Raw genomic sequence first — 14,802 nt, forward strand, 5'->3', positions numbered from 1 at the left:
AAGGTCATCCGCAGCCACATAGTGAGTTCCAGGCTATCCTGGGCTACACACAGGCTATCCTGGGCTACACACAGGCTATCCAGGGCTATACCAGACCCTGTCTCGTTCAGTCAGTAATCAAGTTCTGAGACCAAGAGGGGTCGAATCCTGGCACTTCTATACAGAGCTCTCTGAGCACAGGGCACCCTGCTTTCATGACAGCCCCTGCTTCATGGATGTTACTATTGAGTTCACACTGTACGTCTACCAGCAAATGTCAAGTCTTCTGATTAATCTATTTCCCATAAAAGGTGAGGGCTTCTTCTGGAGAGACTGCTCAGTGGTTACCAGGGGACTTGGTTTAAGTCCCAGCACCCACTGGGTGGTTCACAGACCTCTTTAACTCTAGCTCCAGTGGATCCGATGCCTTCTCCTGGCCTCCATAGACTCTAGACAAACATATTACTTATACATAAGTATAGACAAAATGAAACCCCAGACACATAAAATAAAAATAAATCTTAATATTTACTTGCATTTATTTCTTAGGGCATACGTGGGCATGTATGTGCCACGACTCACTTGTGGAGGTCAGCTGTCAAGCCAAGGATGTCAGTTCCATCCATCCGTCTTGTGGACTCCATGAGTTAAAGCCTTAATGACTCGATACACTGACTTGAGAGCCTCAACACTGAGTAAACGTAGAGCTTTCCTAAGAACACCAGGAGCTCTCCACTTACAATAGCACTCTACTCTCTGGATGAGGCCTGGAAAGTATCACGAGAGGCATCTGCTTAGAAGTGGTGGAGGATGCTTTTATCGTGAATAAAGGCTGTCTGTCATGCAAGGACCTGTTTCATCTCAAAGCTTCTTCTCCAAAAGCTTATTATGGCCCAAGGAGGCCTGGGCGTGAGTCCTGTTTCAACTCTCTGGGGATTGTGAATGTGCTGCTCTTACGCAGGGTGGATCTACAGATGACTGACAACCAACCACACTGGAGCTCCACCCACCCAACGCCCGCCTATTTATCTACCTCACGCCATCAACGTTGATGTAATCTTGTCACAGAAGGCCATACCTGATGACAGGGAAGATGCAGGGCGAATGGACCAGGAATGGCCCAGCAGCTTGGTCCTTGATGTCTGCTCCCTGTGTCGAGGTCATCCCCAACAGCTCTAGTGTGTGTTCCTGAAACCATAGGGACTCAGAGGTTGAGGCAGGAGGATAATCGTAATCTCAGGACCTATCTGTGCTACAGAAGGAGTCCGTGGACAGCCCAAGCCTTGTGTGCGACTCTGTCTCTAAGTGAAAGGCAAAATGATGTTTGGAGTTTACACCCCACCAGCAGAGTGCTTGCCCAGCAGAGTGCTTGCCCGGCAGAGTGCTTGCCCGGCAGAGTGCTTGCCCGGCAGAGTGCTTGCCTGGCAGAGTGCTTGCCCAGCTGTATGCAGCCACAGGTTCAATCCCCATCATGGAAGAAAAGAGAGAAAAAGAGGGGAATTTAATTTCCACAAAAATGTTATGGAGCAGCTGAGGAGCTAGAGCATGAGGCCCTTGGCTTGATCCTCAGCCCTAGAAGGAGAGATTGGGAAGGACGGAAGAGTGAGAGGGAGGGAGGGAGGGAGGGAGAGAGGGAGGGAAAGAGGGAGGGAGGGAGGGAGGGACTAACTTCGCCCTGAAGAACAAATGTACTCAGGTAAGAAATGCAAACCTTTGCTTAGAAAGGAAGCAAGTAGTCTAGGTTCTGTGTTGGGTCAAAGCAGAAAGTGGGCCCCTCCCCCATGCGACCCGATTATATCCTAAATAATTTGTATTTGTGTGTGTGCATATATATCTGTCCCAGAGGAACCATCTCTCCACATTGTAGCCAAACGTATTAACTGAAATGATAATGATAGTTTCCACATTTCCTTCACTTGTGTTTACTAACGCTTCCAGGTAAAGGTGTTTTGCCTGCGTGTATGTCTGTGTTCCATGTGTGTGGCTGGGGCCCACAGAGACCAGAAGAGGGCATGGAGTCTCCCTAGAGACTGGAGCAACAGAGCGTTTTCAGCCACCATGTGGGTGCTAAGAATCCAACCTGGGTTCTTTGAAAGAGCAGCCAGTGTCCCTAACCACAGGGCCACCTCTCTAGCCTCAAGTCCCTTTGTTCTTAAACAGTCTGAGATCTCTGTGATAGCCTGCACGTTTCATTTAGCAAGCATGGGAAAGTAATTAGACTTTATTCTCAAATGCCACCACAACTTTCTCTGTTAGAGAATTAGTCCAGAGAAGACTATGAGGTAGGATAAAATTTTACAGTTTCAATCACTGCTTAATATATTTTTTTCACAGCTCTTCTGTGTGCACCATGCCCACACTGGCTCCTGTGTTCTTGCCTATAACCTTCAGTATCCCAGGCATCACTTTGACCTGAGAATCTCCACCCAGATAACTGCAAACTCGAACTGGGAAAGGCAACCTCGAAGCCAATCTCTTTGAAGAAGTGTTGGCACTTGAACACTGGGGACAACAGTGGTTGTTCCTCCTCTTTGGTATCTTTGGTTAAACAATAAGGTCAGGTGGACCAGAAAGGTTTGCTTATGAAAACCGCACGACCTGCTCCATAAGTAAGAGGTGGGAGGGTGGGGTTGTGGTTCAAGGTAGAACCTTGTTTAGTCTGCAGGGCACCCTGGATTTGACAGGTAGAGAAGAGAGGGTGAGATGAAGAAAGGGCAAAGGGGCAGAAAGTCAGGAGAAGGAAGGGAGAATGAGAAGGAAGGAGGGAGGGAGGGAGGGAGAAAAGAAGGAGGGAGGGAGGGAGGGAGAAGAAGGAAGGAGGTGGGAGGGAGAGAGAAAGGGAGGGAAGAAGGAGGGAGGGAGGAATGAGAGAGAGGAAGGAGGGAAGAATGGAGGACAAAAGGCAGAAGGAGAAACTGGACTGGGCTGGGAAAGGAGAGTAGGCAATGCCAACTGCAGGAGGAAGATCACAGTTAAGTGACCAGGCTCCAGCCACTTCCAGTTTGACTTAAGATAGCAGTCACCATCAGAACCGTGTGTGTGTGTGTGTGTGTGTGTGTGTGTGTGTGTGTGTGTGTGTGTGTGTGTGTGAAAAGTTAGGAACTCAAGGGTTGAGTGTCATTTGGAAACCCAATGTTACATAGTCATCTGGAGGTTCTGAGAAGGTGCGTAACAATTTAGCCTGTATAACGCTCAGCCAGAGTTTCCTCGCTTACTTGAATACAAACAGAACATTTCCTGGCCCGCTCATTAACACCCTACCAAACAAGTTTCTCGCCACCCAAGTTAGGGAACTGTAGATAAATGCATTGACATTTTCTTTCTTTTCTTATATCCATTAACTTCCTGATGTTTTTATGTATTTTTCCTTTTACTTATTTATTTTGATGTAATTCTTGATAATTACAAAAATCGTCTCACTTTGCTGGTCCCTCTGTCCGATTCCTTGTCTGAGGGAACAAGAACTTAGGACCCCTCTTAAGTTACTCACTGAACCCTCATACTCATGGATGTCACTGATGCCCAAGAATTCTAATGGTGAACAGCCCTTTCTCTTCCGGGACTCTGTGGAATGGGGGTTGCCTTGTTAGAAAAGCGTCACACTGTCCTCAGCACACAGATCAGGCAGTGGCTGTGCATGACATGCTCTTACCTGAGCATGTAGGCTCTTACCCATGCTTTCTGGCTGATATTCCAGATGGCCTGCTGAGCCTCTCACCAGTCATGCATCCCTTTCCAGAGGATCCAAGTCCAGCACACTGCTTCCTACACAGAGTAGGTCTGTCCACCGGCAGTCTACAGTAAGTCCAGTAGTGACTGCTTTTCTTTTGTGTTTGTGTGGTGCTGAGCCTGGTGCACAGGAGGATGCCGCCATTTTGATCTGGAGGACATGGTGGGCAGTGTGGCAGGTGGGAGTGGGGCCTCCCTCTTGGCTTGTTTTTGCTGTTTTGGTTTTTGAGATAAGGTCTTACTCTGAAGCCCTGGCTGGCCTGACCTTGCTATGTAGACCCATTAGAGGTCATGTTCCATGGGCATTGTGCACCCTGAAATTCTAAGGGAACTATTTAGAGGCACAGTCCCACTTGGCTTGTAAAAATTTCTTATCTCACCTGGCAGTGGTGGTATACACCTTTCATCCCAGCACTCAGCAGGCGGGGCAGGCAGACCTCCGAGTTTGAGGCCACCAGCTTCCTCTATAGAGGGAGGTCCAGGGCAGTCAAGGTTACACAGGGAAACCCTGTCTCAAAACAAACAAACAAGCAAGCAAACAAACAAAAACTAAGTTCTTACCTCCTTCAGCTAAACTGGATCTAAACTGTGTAGCAGTTCAGGGATAAACTGATTGCTTAGCACACAGGAGATTCTATTTCAACCCTCAGCATGAAAGAAAGAGGAGAGAGGGAGAGAGAGGGAGAGAGAGAGGGAGGGAGGGAGGAGGGAGGAGGGAGAAAGGGAAACTATCACATTCATCTCTAGCAGGCATGTTCAATCATCCATGGCCCACCAACCACATGTGCCCTGATAGCTATGAACGCCCAATACAAAACTGTAAATTAACTTAAAGCATTATGAGCTGGACAGTGGTGGTGTTCACCTTTAATCCCAGCACTCAGGGAACAGAGGCAGGCAGGATCTCTGTGGGTTTGAGGCTAGCCTGGTCTACAGAGCAAGTTCCAAGGATACACAGAGAAACCCCATCTCTAAAAACCAAAGAGGAAAAAAGAAAGAGATGAAGGGAGGGATGGAGGGATGGAGGGAGGGAGAAAGAAGATGGAGGGAGAGAGAGAGAGAGAGAGAGAGAGAAATATCTGGCTGGAGAGATGGCTCAGTGGCTAAGAGCACTGGCTGCTCTTTCAGAGGACCAGGGTTTATCCAGTTCCCAGCATCCACATGGTAGTTCTCAACTGTCTGTAACTCCCATTTCAGGTGATCTACACCCTCATACAGATGCACTGTGATCATAATCCCTTCTAATGATCCTCTTACCTTTCTCCCACAGTCCCTCTTTGTTTCAATAAGCCCCTCCTACTGTCTTACGTGCAGACATGCGCAGGTATGCTCAACTGCATGTGCGTATGCGGACACCGGAAGCTGGCTTTGGGTGTCCTCCTCTATCACACCCACGTCGTTTTGACGTTTATTTTTTGAGACAGGCTCTCTCTATATAGCCTTAGTTGTCCCTGAACTTCATGACAGAGCACAGCCGCCACACCTGGCTTTTACGTTATTTTTTGAGATATTTCTTACTGAGCCAGAAGTTTATTGCCACGTCAGCTGGATGAGCTGGCCAGTGAGTCCTTGAGGTCCTCCTGTCTCGGCCTCCAGCTTGGGGACTGCTCACTGCCACACCTGGCTTTTTTGTGGAGGCTGGGGCGTGTGTCCAGGTTCTCACAACACTACATCTTCCCAGGCTTTCTTCGAGTAACTTTTGAATACAGACTGTTTTTTTCTCAGTCTAAAATTCTGATGAAGAGGTCCTCTAGAAAGCTGCCTTTAACTTATGAAATGATCTCAACGTAGTTGTGAAACTACATCCCAAATGCCCCAAACAGCAGCCCACAATTTATAAAGTACTTCCACGTATATTACCGCAGGGGCCTTTTCTTCTTTCTGTATTTCTCTACTTAGTGTCGCTTTCATTAGAATGTGTGTTCTGCTTACTGGGTTTCTGGACCAGGAGTTAATATGAAGAAGCCTCTGACAGAGTACACAGTTAACACATCAGCAAGGTACACAAGAACACAAAATATACGAGGTGTAAGTAACACAGTACAGTGAACTCAGTGGGACCATTACCGTGTTCTGGAGATCAAATTCAGTTTTAACACTATTTGGGGAGAAGGTGGTGTTGGCAAAAGCTGAGTTAATGTATGTATATATATTTTTTTTCTTTTTCTTTTTTTCGGAGCTGGGGACCGAACCCAGGGCCTTGCGCTTGCTAGGCAAGCGCTCTACTACTGAGCTAAATCCCCAACCTCTAATGTATATATTTTAAAGTCACATTTTCACCATGTAGCCCAGGCTGGATTCAAACTAGTCATCTCCTGCCTCAGGTTCTCCAGTGCTGGGATTATGGATGTGTGTCGCCACGCGCAGCACACTGAATGTTTAAATTGAAGTCAAGTTCCTGGAAACATAAAAACACTGATGCCCAAAGGTGTGTTGGAAAGCTACTGCTGATCCACAGGGCGGTTGGCGAGTGACAGGAAAGTGAGGCTGGAGATGTGAGCAGATGGATCCCTTGGTTTAAAAGTCCCCATAGCATTTTTCATAATGGCTGTATCTGAAAATCTTGCAAGTGAAATCCCCACACCCAGGAGGGAAAGGCAGGAAGACTGCTATGAATTTGAGGTCAGCCTTTGCTACAAAGTGAGACCCTGTCTTGACAGGAAAAGCAGAATGGCAGTCCTGGAAGAATGAGTAAAAACTGAGTATTTTTCTTTCCCTACTTCCCTTTACTAGGAAAACCCAGGACAATTTTTATCTTTCCTGCGATTTGGGACTTGGCATTAGAGCACAGCTCCACAGTAACTAAGTATCTGTGAAAGCCACCATTCTAGCAGCTCCCAGGGGCCCAGCCATGGCTCACAGCGTACTGAAGGCAGTGCAGGCAGGGACAGTGGGCCGCTGAGCAGACCTTCCCTGTGAGAGCGGACTCACTGGTGGGCTGGGTGTGAGGTGTGGGTTAGAGGAGGCCAAGCAAAGGCAAAGGCAGAAGGAAGGGGGGGATCTACGATGATGTGAGGGGTGGATGGAGGTGTGAAGAGAAACAGGAAAGAGCGTGAGGAAGAGACAAAGGGAAGACAGGGGAGAGAAAGGGACAGAAAGACTCGCGGAGTGAAACACCATGTGATAAGGAACTCACAATGTGTGTCATATCAATTGATATTGAAAACATTACTGCAAGGTCAGTTCATTCCTGTTTTATTTGAAGAAACTGAAGCTCGGATCAATTAATGTAAAACCTAACCAGTCTAGCAGATTGGTTTTGTATCTTTTGCTCCAAAGTCTGCCACTTCCCCAGCAAGTGCCCCACCTTTCAGAGTAGAGTAGGCACCTGGACTGAAATCAGGCACTCTTTTGTGTCTTTGGGAATTGTAGCTCCCCAGCCTGAACCTCCGTGTCCACTACAAGCTAACGTTCTCCCCTCGCTCTTCGGTGGTACAAGGAGAACAGCGCAGTACCTGTAGGATCACACACAGAATGGATTACTGATCGAGCAGAAGCCCTGGTTGTGCTGGGGTTTGTTTTTGTTTTTGTTTGTCATTTTGTTTTGAGTCATGGGCCCATTATGTAGTTCTGGCTGTCCTAGAACCCACTATGTAGACCAGGCTGGCCTCAAACTCACAGAGACCCACCTGCCTCTGCCTGCTCAGTGCTTGGATTAAAGCCATGCACTATTCAGTGCTCTGGTTCTTCAGCATTAGGGCTGGGCAGAGTTCAAAGGCAAGGCCCCCTGGGATGGTTTGCATCTGCTTGGCCCACAGTCTGGCACTATTAGAAGGTGTGGTCTTGGAGGAAGTGTGGCACTGTGGGGTGAGCTTGGAGACGCTCCACTTAGCTGCCTAGGGATGCTCAGTCTGTTCCTGGCTTCCTTCGGGTGAAGATGTAGAACTCTGCTCCTCCTGCACCATGCCTGCCTGGATGCTGCCATGCTCCCGACTTGATAATGGACTGAACCTCTGAACCTGCAAACCAGTCCCAATTAAATGCTGTCCTTTATAAAACTCATGTTGGTCCATGGTGTCTGTTCACAGCAATAAGACCCTAACCAAGACACCCACCGACTGCCTGAAACCCCTCAGAGAGGCTGCCAAGGCTCCTGGTGTTCCAGGGTGTCTCTCTGGGACAAAGGCTGGCAGACTACTTCCACCGGGATCCGTTAGTGAGGGTGAGAGCTTTGCAGTGTTGGCTGAGATGGTGCGCCTGTCACTGCTTCGCTGGGGCGTTCTGCGTGATCCACTGCCTCTGGAACACCGCTTCTGCGCACCACATGACTCGCAGTAGCGAGCTCCTTCTGTACGATGTACCTAAACCGTGGGATACAAAGGGGAAAGCTGGAGACTAAAGTTCTCAACGATGCCCCAAGGGAGTGAGTGAAGAGGCTAATGAATCCTCAGTGGAGCCAAAGGAAATGAGCACAAGATCGAGTGGAATTCCTCTCTTTTCCTTACTCGCCCCGACAGGTCATCAGAAGCCCAAAGAAGGGTATGTCAGCTCCCAGAGCATTTGCTGCCTCAGAGTCAAGCCTCACCCGGCTTACAGGTTTACTTCAAATACCTTAGTGCAGGGTGTATAAAGATTGCAGGGCCGCTGAATACAACAGTAGTGCAGACTCCAGTCAAGGAAGTGTCTTTGACAACAAACCTGCAAGCCTTTAGTGTTCCCTAAGCTCTCCCGGTGCTAACTGCCTCGCTCATAGATTTCCATGTTTCCCAGGGCACAGCTTCTACAGCACCAATGCGATTGGGAAAGCCCTGAGTCTACAATTCTGAACGGAAGCTCTATGGAGCCCACAGAAAACACAGGAATACCCTGAATGTAGGCGGCACCATCACACGGACAGGGGCCAGCACTAAAGTAAAGGGGAAAAATGAAAAGAAACAGACGTCTGGCTATACTCTACCAGGACAATGACTTTTGTCATTAAATTCCAATCCAGTAATTTACCAGGTATTGCCTCATTTTTATCAAGAAACTAATCAGTGGTTTATCACCTTCCCATGGATCTTTTTACTTTGATTCACAACAGTTGCAGAATTCATTAAATTTTACATCTAAGAAAACTTGAGGCTGGAAAGATGGCTCCATGATTAAGAGGACTACTCTTATAAAGTGCCTGAGTTCAACTCCTAGCCTCCCACATGGAGTCCCATATGGCCTCTTCTGGCTTCCATGGGCACCAGGTACACATGTGGTACACAGACCCCCAAACAGGCAAAACAGGCCATGCACATAAAATAAAAATAAATCTTAAAAAAAAAAAAACCCTTCTTAATCAGACACTAAATTAGCACCTTTCTATACGAAGAACTTATTTCAAAATATCCAAGCTAAATGTGGTTCTGAGTATTCAGACAGTATATAAAGACAAATGCAGACTGAACCACTATACAACTATATTTTGCATATAAAGTGGTAATTTTGATTTTTTGGGGGGGAGGGCTGTCATTTTGTTTTTCTGAGGTAAGGTTTCTCTGTGTGTAGCCCTTGCTGTCCTGAAACTTGCTCTGTAGACCTAGCTGGCCTAGAACTTAGAGGTCCACCTGTCTTTGCCTCCTGAGTACCAGGATTAAAGGTATGCGTCACCATGCCCAGCCTCAAAGTGGTAATTTCATATAGCTAAAGCTAGTAATGTTAGGTCACCAAGAAATTAAAACTTCCTAAGTGTCAGTCTAGATGATGTAACCTTCTAAAGTAAGACTATGCTTTAAATCTGTAAATTATTATGGAAATTCCTATCTGCTCACTTGGCCAACATCTATATACAATTACATGAATGGTGTGGCAGTCACATGGCTGAAATGAGAAGGCAAGCACCTCAGTACCTCACCTAGGTGGTTTCAACCTGAAGCAAGGGTGTCTGAGTTCTTCCTAAAGGAGAAACACGAGTGCAGTGCTGAGGACTCAAACACGTGGCTGCACTCCCCAAAACCAAGCCACGTATTGTTTAGGCTGAGTCTTACTACTTACATGAAGCCTCAATGCCAATCAATCTGTATATTTGTGACAATTTTAAACATTCAAATATAAGCCTCACGATTTAAGACTGTGTCACTTTTGCCTAAGCTGCAATGACAGAAGTAAAAGGATTTAGTGGGTAGACTCGGTGTGACTGCAGTGTGCCTGTTTCTCATGCTAATTTAGAACCTTACAATTGCAATGTCTCCTGGACTCAAAATTCCACTTTACGTACTCAAGAGATATAGGACAAACCTACAAGTAGGTAATGCCAAGATAACATGTTTCTTATAACATGTTATAAGAGTCCAGGCAAAAAAACAAAACAAAAACATGGGAAGGAAGTTAGCACAACATGGAACATAAACTTCGATGTTTCTGAAGACAAAGGAAACCAAAGTTCTACCAGGGTGAAAACAACCAACCTCGAAGATGCCCGCCTCTTCTTTTGTGAATTTCTCTCTCAATAGAAAGAGTTAATGGACAATAAAAATGTAGTATTGTATCAAACTAGTAAATGTAAAGTCACACCAACTACTTGCAAATTCTGGCTTCAGTGGGTAGCATGAGCACACAAAGGCAAAGCATCAAAAGTAACCCACCCAGCTTCCCCTCAGAGAAGCACTCACTACACATCAAGCTGGCAGGTAAGAGCTGTATTAAATACTACAAGCTCACCTAGATTCTGACCGAGCTTTATAAATTCTTGAAGTTGGCTGTTAGAATTAAGAGAGTAGTATCTTTTTTGCTAAAGTAAGACTCCAACACTTTGCATTTAAAACATTTTAATAGTTTTATTTGGCAAAGAGAAGCCTAAGAATTTTTTAAAAAACATTTCCAGAGGGAACACTTTTTTTTTTTTACCATAAAATAAACTGTGTGGTCTGGAAGGGCAAATCTCCAATGTATATATTTTGACTCTGCCAATCTTAGAATTAGTACAAAAAAGATAATTTGTTGAAATTCTTTAAAAATGTAAAAACCAGTCCAGGCAACATAACTATACAATCTTGCTGTAAAAGTACTTATATGAAATTCTGCCCAAAATATTTTTCGCAATATACTAAATTTAGTTTCTCAAGTTACTCTTCATTGGCGGCTGGCTTTCCCATTTTCTGTTGTCTCCATCCTGAAAAATTCAGAAAAATGAAAGTGAGATGGTGATAAAATATTTAGCAGCAATTCATAGTTTTATCTACTTTTACCCATTGGAACTAAAATCTAACCTATTCACAACAGGAGAACGTGGGCACTTTAAGAAAGGGATTGAAGTTCGGGGTCCTCCAGTCAGTCCAACCTCCTCACTGTGCACATGAGAGAAAGGTGAGCCTGTAAGCAACAGGACACTTCCCTAAGCTCCCTCCCTGTCCCACTCTCCCTTCTCCAAGCAAAGGAAAGGGAAATCTCCATTTAGTCAAAGATTTCTACGAAAAGAATTCCTTTAGCAGTATACTATAGGAGAATTTCTTCTTAAAACAACTGATTAAAATGATCATGTCTGAAATTTATTCTAATACTTTTAACATTACATAGACTCAGTGTGTGGTTTAACCCCCGTGAAAATACAGTGCTCTAGGGAGCAGACAGCTTCATAATCACAGTCAATAAACTGGGCCTGCCTTTTGTGAGAGCCACGGGTCTAACAGGTTATATCTTTCTCCTTAGAGGCAATGTAAGAATTAGCTCATAATAGCAGAACAAAACTGCTGACCAAAAGTGAGCAGTTTCATTACGGGACTACACAATCAACAAAGCAGTTTCCACAGGAAATTACACAAACCCATTTTCCTCCTTAAGGTGTTGATATAGCTCTGCTCTGTTATTGACAGAGTTCAAACGCCCAGCAAACTCCTGGTGCTTTCTGGAATTGGCAGTGTTTATTCTGTTACTCCACAAGGATAATAAGGACACTGGCCCTGGTGTTAAGAGCAGAAAGAAGAGAAAAAAGCACAAACATTACTACTTCAAGTTTTAGAAATGTAAACAAATTTAACCCTCACTTCTGTTGTTCATTTTCTACTCTTCAGGCACTGTTCAAGAAAGTTGAACAGATTTTCACCAAATCCACAGGACACACATAGAAAAACCAGCCTTAAGGGCAGTGTAGGTAGACATCAAGCACAAAACCGGCTTTGGGGGGACAGAAAGTGGGAAGTCTCTTCCAAAGCACATGAAATTGGTTTAAGGAATGCTGTTGATCAGAAAATTGTAAAGATTTAGCTTGTAAAACAGAATGAAAGACATGAAAGTGGGAGGGGCATCTAGGAAAGAGGGAAGCAGGAATTGGGGGCAGGTATGATTCAAATACATGTACGAAAATGCAGAGTAAAAAAAATCTTTAAAGTATACCTTAATTTCTCTTTCTAATCCATAGTGGAATATCCAGCATGTGAGATATATAATTATCAGTAACACCAATTTAAACCCTATCATTCTAATTCTGGCAAAGGCCTGGAGAGGTAGGCACCAGACTACCTCAAGGTGACGCCTGTTTCCCCAAATGCAAGGAGATTAGTGGCTTGAAGAATGAGTCTGTCCCGGTGTACTCACTAAGGAGTGCCCGCTCAGAGAAAGACCTGCCAGTAATGCTGGGCTGCCCTGCTCTCGATGGCTAGGAGACCCAGGCATCAGACAGTCTGATGATTTTTCCAAAGACCCTAGGAGGACTGAACCCAAGATACCTTCACAGACAATAAGGCCCAGAATGACATCAGGAACTCGAGTCCCAGTCCCACCATTTAGACCTAGAATTACTTCAAGAAAAAAATTTAAGTTTCTCAGCCTAGAAATAAGATTAAAGGTTTCATAGTGAAAATATGGTTTTAACAGTATCTTCACTTAAGCTTGGTCATATGATACTACTAAATGAGTATCGTTACATTCTTCCCTATGTACCAAATTGGGTAGAGGGGAGAACAAATATTTCTTTTTCACAGGTAGGATCTAAATTTTTTTTTTCTCTTTTTTGGAGCTGGGGACCGACCCAGGGCCTTGTGCTACCACTGAGCTAAATCCCCAACCCCAGGATCTAAATGTTATGTGATGCGCACATACATATCAAAGTGGGAGGGGGATTGCATGTGTATGCACATGCACATGTGAAAGGGGGATTTCATGTATATGCACATGCACATATGAAAGTAGGAGGGGGATTTCATGTGTATGCACATGTGAAAGGAGGGGGATTTCATGTGTATGCACATGCACATGGGAAAGGAGGAGGATTTCATGTGTATGCACATGCACATGGGAAAGGAGGGGGATTTCATGTGTATGCACATGCACATGGGAAAGGAGGGGGATTTCATGTGCATGCACATGCACATGGGAAAGTGGGAGGGGTAATGAAAGGACTGTTGAGGGATAGCAGGTGCAGAAGAGCATCTCATGTGGAGGGGAACTATGAGCAACACACCATGATGTACTGAGTAAATACATCACAATAAAACCAATTACTTTGTTCATTAATTGAAATAAATAATGATAAAGAGGCTTAGGGAACAGGGTTGTCCTCCATAAGCCAGGACTTGGCAGTTCCATAAATATAAGCAGATTTAAGCTTCTAATTTACAATTCCTTAAAGTATAGATTTTATATAAAGTATTCTATTTTTCAAAGTGTTTATACTGCTACTTTTTTTTTAAATGTTAAAAGTATCTTCACTACCAAGGATGTAACAGCATCTCCGGGCATGCGGGTGTCAGCAGCTCTTTCTCACAGACACAACGTGAAGTAACACCGCACAGAAACGAGGGCTTAGTTAAACTGGCCAGGCCACTGCCAAGGTGGTCCTCACCTTTAGACTTTTCCATGTGTGGTGTCTCATCCATTTCAACAAGGGGCTTTTTGTTTGGAGGCTCTGGAGAATCAGGTGAGTCCTTTATGACCTCCGCTTCAGCCAACTCTTCTTTCCCTCGTTCTAAAATCCCTTTCAATCTTGTAGAGGGACACATAATGAAGCAGAGTTTAATTTACAAGTCTATAAATGGCCCAGTAACTACACTACTGTGTGCATCAGTATTCATAAAACATAACGGATCTCACAAAAGAATCTAAAAATCATATAAAATAATGAGTTCAACACAATTTTATTTCCCTTTACAGTATTAATAGTCTAGGAATTAGTTCAATATAAAAGTTAAGACCAAACCAGAAAACTTATCAAGTTAATAGTCAAAAGGTTAGAAACAATGTAATTACGCACAAGACCTTTCATAAAATGTTTCATATTTTAAAAATGAAGGGAAAGAAATCTATCCTAAATCACAAGTAAGATTAGTCCTTATTGATGAGTGTGGAGTGGTCTGTGTGACGAGGTATGTTCTCAGGTGTCCTTACTTGCAAGCTTCAGTCTACAGCTTTTCCTTGGGATAGAGTCTCAATGTGTAGCTCTGTCTGGCCTGAAACTCTCGATGTAGACTAGGCTGACCTAGAACTAAGATCGACCTAAGTGCTTCTGAGTGCCAGGATGAAAGGCCCTACTCTAAGCTTTTATTAGGCTTCCTTAGTAGGAGGAAGACTTCTCATATATATACAAGGCCATACACTGAAGGTCAAGTTGGAGCTGAAGTAGTTCTTTGTTTTTCCTACAGTCAGCAGGAATGTTCTGCCTGTCTTGAAATGACGAGGACTTCAAGAACTACTGTCAACATATTCCTACAGACCAAGGGTGACTGCGGTAGACACGGGACCACGTTAAGTGTGAGCAGTAACTGTGAAGGCAGAGGCTACTTGCCAACTACAATAAATCTAGCTGTCTCGTCTGACTTGTGACAAGGACGTAGAAATTGATACATTAAGGTATTTGTTAACTTTTAAATATGGGTACAAGCAATTCATGTACAAAGGCATGTGTGTGAAGGTCAGAGGACACCATGCAGGAGTCAGTTCTCTCCTTCACCATGTTGGTCCCAGGGATCCAACACAGAGAGTCAAGTGTGGCCTCAAGGGGAAACAGTGTGCTGATTAGGAGTGATGTCAAAATTAGGACTGTATGCTGGTCTGCTCCAAAGAGCAACCTGAACCTAATTCATACAAGACAGTCCTCCACACAGTGCTGTGATCACTGAAGTGTGGCCTATCTCTAATATAAGGCAGAGTGTTGGGGTTGGGAATTTAGCTCAGTGGTAGAGTGCTTGCCTA

At 44.7% G+C, this 14,802-nt stretch overlaps 1 protein-coding gene across 1 annotated transcript in view; it reads right to left on the reverse strand.

Annotated features, from left to right (window-relative positions):
* Nucleotides 1–10,434: 10,434 nt before the first annotated feature.
* Nucleotides 10,435–14,802, reverse strand: part of Ints13 (integrator complex subunit 13) — a 31,977-nt gene continuing 27,609 nt past the window's right edge. Inside the window, exons 15-18 of the mRNA XM_032905408.1 lie at nt 13,457–13,596; nt 11,441–11,576; nt 10,887–10,964; nt 10,435–10,789 (exon numbers count right to left, since the gene is read on the reverse strand). Coding sequence (XP_032761299.1) covers nt 10,750–10,789; nt 10,887–10,964; nt 11,441–11,576; nt 13,457–13,596 — 394 coding nt within the window. The 3' untranslated portion in view covers nt 10,435–10,749. The remainder of the gene's footprint in view (nt 10,790–10,886; nt 10,965–11,440; nt 11,577–13,456; nt 13,597–14,802) is intronic.

This window comes from Rattus rattus, chromosome 6 (genome assembly GCF_011064425.1).
Source record: "Rattus rattus isolate New Zealand chromosome 6, Rrattus_CSIRO_v1, whole genome shotgun sequence".
NCBI classification, from domain to species: domain Eukaryota; kingdom Metazoa; phylum Chordata; class Mammalia; order Rodentia; family Muridae; genus Rattus; species Rattus rattus.